Source organism: Epinephelus lanceolatus, chromosome 20 (genome assembly GCF_041903045.1).
Source record: "Epinephelus lanceolatus isolate andai-2023 chromosome 20, ASM4190304v1, whole genome shotgun sequence".
Classification (NCBI taxonomy): domain Eukaryota; kingdom Metazoa; phylum Chordata; class Actinopteri; order Perciformes; family Serranidae; genus Epinephelus; species Epinephelus lanceolatus.
In genome coordinates, this window is record NC_135753.1 from 7046104 (window position 1) to 7053478 (window position 7375).

The 7375-nt window shown below is 38.2% G+C and overlaps 1 protein-coding gene across 1 annotated transcript in view; it reads right to left on the reverse strand.

Annotated features, from left to right (window-relative positions):
• Positions 1-7172, reverse strand: part of LOC117264889 (LIM zinc-binding domain-containing Nebulette) — a 78580-nt gene extending 71408 nt beyond the window's left edge. The window contains exon 1 of the mRNA XM_033639196.2: positions 6882-7172. Within this exon, the coding sequence (XP_033495087.2) occupies positions 6882-6950 (69 nt within the window). The 5' untranslated portion in view covers positions 6951-7172. The remainder of the gene's footprint in view (positions 1-6881) is intronic.
• Between the last annotated feature and the right edge of the window lie 203 nt (positions 7173-7375).

Genomic DNA, 7375 nt, shown 5'->3' on the forward strand with positions numbered 1-7375 from the left:
AGCCCTGACCCTAACCAATCCCACTCATCTTGCCTGAACCTAACCAATCCAACCAACAAAGGCAGCGAGTTCAAGCAAATTAAGGGGAGAGTACGGCGGGTTATGCCTTCGCTATCCTTGGACCGCTGGCCAATACCTTTCGGCGTCCATGTTTACCAACTAGGCTGTTCACGCTGGATGCAGCACAGCACTGAGCTTGTGATAGTGATAGTTTCAGCATCCGGTGTATATTTTCTGTGAGCCACAAGCAAATCTGGCAAGAAAACACACTGATAATCTATTTTGAACAATATAAAGGATATGTGGGATGTGATAAAAAATGATCTGATTCTTATAAATGATTAATTATGCATCCCATGCTTCCACATATTTGTCAGATGTGTCTAAACAAAGAGAGCAAGAGAAACGAGTACACACACACACACACACACACACACACACGTATCACCTGGTGTAAATGGCCAGGTGACTTTTAATGTGACACTGACAAATCAGGGTATCTCCACGTCCAGTGTGAGCCCAGCATTGCTGTTCTGCCAGACAGAGCTTTCCTAGTGGGAATTGAAGCCGTTATACCTCTTCAAAGCCACCAGACTCCTTTGATAAAAACAGTAATTTTACCTCACAGAGCTGATAGTTTTGTTACTTTCTGACACCATGGTAAGGTAAAACTGAAAATCTTAATATAGTGTACAATTAAACTGGTATTATTTGTTTAGGTGGCCAAAATAAGTTTTGCTGCTCGGCTCGTCCACAGCAGCTTCCGTGGTAGTGCTCCTGCTTGCTTTTCCTAACTGGAGGCGTGCCAACCATTTACTGAAGGTAATACACTGACTGCACCTCATACAACCCCACTTCAAAAGATCTGAACTATCCCTCTAAGGTGTTGTGTGGCTTCCTGTCAGGGCTGACTCCGTGTGTAGGTGTTCTGGTGTAAGGGAGCCCCACTGGGATGCTTCGACTCCTTCTAGGACCAGTCTTAGGTCACATAATAACAACTTAATCATCTCCATGACAACTGAACAACTTTTTCTGTGATGCAGCTGAAAGCTTCTGAAACAACAAGGGATTTTTTTTTTGTCAAACCGTTGTTTCAAAGGTCAAGAAAAAACTATAAAAGCTCTACTTCATGTTTTGTGTACGCCTCTGCTGTTCAGTGCTGTTTCTGCACTGCACTTCTCACACACGGCCTGTCAATCAAACAACATGTTTGACAGTGAGTGTTTAGAGGGAAGTGAGCGGAAATCTTTCATGAACTAAATATAAATACAGTAGGAGACTGGATGAAAATGTGACAGACCGCAGAGCAAAAAACTGAAGTAAGTCAGTTCACTGCCAAACATTTGTTCGTTCAATGTCCAGTTCATATCGCCCTCCATCTGTCTTGCATTAGGATTATTCAAATCCTTCCAGTAAATCAGCGCTAAATTAAGTGTTTGAGTTGTTAATATGGTCATATGCCTTCTATATTAATCCTGTGCTTTAATTTCAGTGAAAGAGCATGCTGTATCTAAATAGAAATCCATAGAGAGCGATGATAAGTTGTATCGGGAGGGACTTTTTACTACATCTTAGTGAAGGTTTTACTTAAATATACATATTTGTAACTGCATACATGTCAGCCAATAATACATGGGCCATTTTAGAAAGTGTCACCATTATGTAACTGAGAAGTTTCATTTGCGATTATAAATTGTACATTCAATGTCTTTTTTAGAGATAAATACAACAGTGTTTCGTGTATCACATTACATTACATTACAAAAACAGTGGGCTTGAGAAAGAGAGAAAGTTTCTTTCAGCTCAATATAAGATGCAAAGCAATGCACTCAGTATTTTTACATAAGTCTTTCATAAGCACAGGTTTTGTTTGTTACACAAAAGGATCCATGACGTCATATGAGTCATTCCTGTTATGCATCAACATTTACCTCCTTATATGTTCTTTAAAATGTATCAATATTTAACACAGAATAATACATATTAAAAACACCTTTTTTTTAACTTTACTGAAACTTTCTTTTGGTATGTGCTCAACCATGTCCCCAGAAAGTGTTCTACTTGGACAAGAACTATTGATATTCTTCAATTATTTTCTAGGTCATGTTGAACTTTCTCTAATTATTTCTGTAAGATTAGGGTTAGGGTTATATATGCAATTTATATTATATATTTTCTTTTATTGTCATCATTTACTGTGTCCCTGAAGTCATTTTCCATCCTGTTAGTTTGTAGTCCATTAACAATTCAATTGAGACCATTTATAGGAAATTACCCTTTTTTTTTTGGAGGGAATAAAAAGTGTGAAGTATAGGACAACCATGTTTCCCTCAAGTTTCACTCATGTCTTTTTAAACCTCCGCACCAGTGATAGCTGGAGGCATTATGTTTTTGGGTTGTCCCTCTGTCTGTTCGTCAGTTTGTCCCATTCCTGTAAACATGATATCTCACCAACATCTGGAAGTAAGTTCTTCAAATTTGGCACAAACGTCTCCTTGAACTCAGTGATTAACTGATTAGTTTTTTTAGTGATCAAAGGTCAAGGTCAGTGTGCCCTTGCATCTATTTCATTCTTGTGAAGGCAATATCTCAAGAAAGCTTTAAGGAAATTTCTTCATATTTAGCACAAACATTCACTTGGACTGAAGAATAAATTGGTTAGAATTTGGTGGTCGAAGGTCAAAGGTCAAGGTCAGTGCCATAACTCAAGAATTCTTGCTCAAATTATGACAAAACTTCACACAAATATCTAATAGGATAAAATGATGAAGTGATGACATTTTATATCCAAAAGGTCAAAGGTCAGCTTCACTGTGACATCAAAATGTTCTACATAAAACACTTTTCTGGCTATTAGTCAAAGTCAAATCTCACGAACAGACAGGGAGACATTTGGCGAGATACTGAATTGGTGACTCTAATGTCCACCTGAAAGCTGTGTTGATTGTATAGATCGTCTGTGCTGCTGGGGGAAGATGTGTGTGAAGCATCCATGTTTTCACAGACATGGATGTAAACTGAAACTGAAACTGCAACTCGACTGGGGAGCGGCCGCGTGGCAGTACTTCTAGTTTTTTTTCATGATGTTAATCTGTTTGTCACACTCTAAAAGTTCCACTCTGTTCAGCTAAATAATGATGAAAGTTGGTCCAATCAAAAAAAAAGTGAAAACAGGTGATCAAACTTAAAGAGGAACATAAAGTTTTGTTTATGTGCAGGAGGATTATTCACAGAGCTAAGGCTAACTTTGCTCAATTTTTTTTCACCCTGTGAGGTCTGTAGACCAATATAATCCAGTCCACCCATAGGGATTATTATTAGAATGCCTGAAATTGGCCATGTTTTCCTGACATCCTAACATGTGCCACTATTCTTAAATAATGCAAAAAACATGAAAAACACATATTTTCTTTTTAAAAGCTATGAGTTTCAAATGTGGCTGCATAACAGGAATGAGCCATATATTGTTATCTTACTTTTTTAACATTAGAAATATCAATACTGGTATTGCAACCTAATCGCCAGAAAAATATTGGCATTGTATGTTTCTGCAAACCACAGATACCTTACATTTGCACATTATCAAACAAACGTTATGCTTTAACAAGGCTGTGATTAAAGTAGAGTTATGTTTCAGCAGAAAAAAACCTTGGATATGGTAAGGAAAAGATCATGTTTTGGCTTAAAATATCAATTTTGGTGGCAGAATCCCTACAGGAAAACTCTTGTGCAAAAGTCTCTGAAAAAAAAAGTATTCAAGCCATATTTGGAGCCTAAAAAGCCACAGGAAAAACACTGACAGCTTGCTACAAAACACCCATGTTTGGAGCCTTAAAAGCCAATTCAACACACTGACAGGTCACTACAAAACACCAAAGTTTGGAGCCATAAAAGCCGCTGGAAAAACACAGACGGACTGCTACAAAACATTCATATTTGGAGCCTAAAAAATGAATGAAATTACACTGATGGGCTGCAAAAAAAAACACCCATGTTTGGGGTCTAAAAAGCCACTTGAAACACACAGATAGGTCACTACAAAACACCCACGTTTAGAGCCTAAAAATCAATGGAAATATACCAGTGAGCTGCTACAAAAAAACATGTTTGGAGCCTATATACTGCTTGAAACACACAGACAGGTCGTGACAAAACACCCACATTTGGAGCCTAAAAAGTTGATTGAAATACACCAATGGGCTGCCACAAAACAGACACATTTGGAGCCTAAAACCAGCTGGAAACACACAGAGGGGTTGCTACAAAACACCCACGTTCGGAACCTAAAAAGCAGATGGAAACACACAGGTGGTTCCCTACAAAACACCTGTTTGGAGCCTCAAAAGCAAATGGAAACACACAGACAGGTTGCTACAGAACACCCACATTTGGAGCCTAAAAAATACGCTGGAAACACACAAATGGGTTGCTACAAAACACAGATTTGGAGCCTTAAAAGCCACTGGAAACACACCAAAGAGTTGCTACAAAACACCCACATTTAAAGCCTAAAAAGACACTGGAAACATACAGAGGGGGTTCTACAAAACACCTGTTTGGAACCTAAAAAGCAAATGGAAACACACAGACAAGTTGCTACAGAACACCCACATCTGGAGCCTAAAAAAGACGCTGGAAACACACTGATAGGTAGCTATAGAACACCAACATTTGGAGCCTAAAAAGCAGATGGAAATACACCAACCGGTTGCTACAAATCACCCGCATTTGAAACCTAAAAGGCTGATGAACACACACAGACAAGTCGCTACAAAACCAAGCTGCTGTAAACACAGCAATGACTCTCTTAAAAACAACCAGTTTGTTGTATGTTGGTCTTAAACAGTGGTCTGCAGCTTGGCAGGCATCTCCCCTGGCATAGGTTCAGTGCCATCCATCTTCCCCTCTACTTCCTAATGACAAAGTCAGCTCACACACTATGTCACATTGGAAACATTGATATTGTAGGAAATGTGCAAATGTAACGTATCCATGATTTGCAGAAATGCACAATGCCAACATTTTTTTCTGGAGACTTGGCTGGGTATCTGCCCTAAAAAATCTAGTGCTGGTAAAAAAAAAACTGAAGTTAAGTACCGTACCAGTGTGTTTGCAATTTTTGTCCTTACCTACAAATCATGTTCAGCATACTGTGCTTGTAACTGACACACACAAGGTCTCATTTTAACAGCAGAACCTGCAGGATTTACATTGGGAATAATGGCCATGCTAAAACCTGGAGAAGTTAAACTTATAGCTTTTATTCTCACTTGAAATGTGTTTTTTATGTCTTTGGCTAAAATGAAAAAGAAGTGACACCTAGTCTTGCAAAAGGCCTGATTAAATGGGCTTTTTGGAGGGACAGCAGGGAATTCTGAAGTTCTCTTTCTCTCACCCTCACACTCCTTCTCACTTTCTCCGTATACTTCATTGTTTCTTTGCCAGCCTCCTCCTCTCTAAATCACTGCCTCTCACACTGTTTGAGCTCTTTTATTCCCTTATTCTCTCTTCAAACAACTCATGTCAACTTTCACAAGATGGGACAGAACATAACTTTAGTCTTTATTGGTCTAGAGACATTGAATGATGATATTTTGTCTTCACATTCAACAAACAGTATTTGCTACAGCTCTGTGAAATCTTTCATTATGAAAGGTGGGAGCTAATATCATGTGCAGTGCCTACATGCTGTTGTGTCATCTGATGCCTCATAGAACAGACAGTGAATGCATGAGACCGCTGAAGATAAATTAATAATTTATCACCATTATGCAACAGACTATTGCAGAGGTGTTACCATGCAGACACAAAAATCAACACTTACTTTTGAATAATGGCTTAAAAAGAGGGGGGTTTGGCCAGACAATCTTAAAATATTCATTTTATATCCCTTATTTATCACATCATATAATGATTATGACGATGTGTGCTATTTCAGTGGTGTTTAAATAATTAATTTCCCACAATATTTCTGTATCTTTAATGATGGCACTGTGACGGTTTCACTTAGGAATTTCTACCTGCTGTGATAGCCCTACATAAAAACAGATTTATGGTATATTTACAGTGCCAATAATACAACATGCAACTTACCACAGAGGTTTAAAGTCTAAGTCCCAAAAGCTATATGAATGTTGAAATGTGATAAGGTCATCAAAATAAATGTGTATTCAGGCAATGTAGGCCTTAATTAGGCTTGTAAATGTATATTAAATCAATATTTTATGAACTAAACTAAAGAGATAATATGTATAAATCCTGCTAAATCAACCATAAACTCCCCAAATATTACTTTTTTGGAGTTAATACTAAATTAATCATGATTATAGATTTTGTCTGAATGACTACTCATTACCTGAAAGTTAGTGAAAGTAGATTTTGATAATCAATGATACTTGCTTTATGTGTTTAATGGGAATGAGGGTTTGACTGGAGGGTTTTCCTTGCACTACACCCATACCTACATCTCTCACAACTCCACAGATCCACATTCTTGTGTACATTCAGTTCACTCATTCTGTAATTACTGCCTAGCACAAATACATATTATTTCATTTTATATTTTGACAATGTTATATTGTTTTCCTTATATTTTAAATTCCGTACTATTTTATGTCTTAAATTCTCTTTTGATTTTTTTTTACTTGCATGATTTTCTTTTTATACATTGAATGAGCATTGGAGGGAGCCTGACACATGTCCAACAACTACTTACTTCTCTGTATGCTGAATGTTGTGCGATTGACAAAAAATATAACTTGACGCCCTGTGATCCATCCAGTTCAGACGCCGATAAGTGCCAGTTTAAAGGCTTTATATGTGGAGAATAAATACATCTATGTGATGCTGGATGTTTTCTATTTTGTCTCCAAAGTGCTCACCTTATCCAGGCAGCTGACTTTCTCCGTCGGGTAGACGATCTTCCCACAGCGGGCACACTGGGGGTTCATCCTCCAAACCTCCTCTGTGCTCCCCAAAGGCTAAATCCACTTGTTATAGGTGTAGTTAATGTTGTCCAGGCCGAGAGTTCCAAATGTCCCCACTGAGCCACTCTTCAACCTGAGACACTGTCAACTAAGTAGAAAAGCTGAAAATTGTACCAGAGAGACGGCGGCTCTGCCCCTTTACTCAGCGGCTCACCGTCCGGTGTGAAGGCTGGATGCTGAGCTGGGACCGATCACTCCATCGGAGACAAGCTAGCGGGAGTTAGCACGAGGTAAACAGGAAGTTATCTGGAGAAAACAGGAAGTGGATGTATTTTCTAACGTGGATTTAGGAACTAAAAAGTAAAATATGTATTGAAGAGCTGCGTTGATTTGTTAATCACATAGTTGATAAACAAAAAACTATTCTGCAATTTATTTAAAAAAAAATC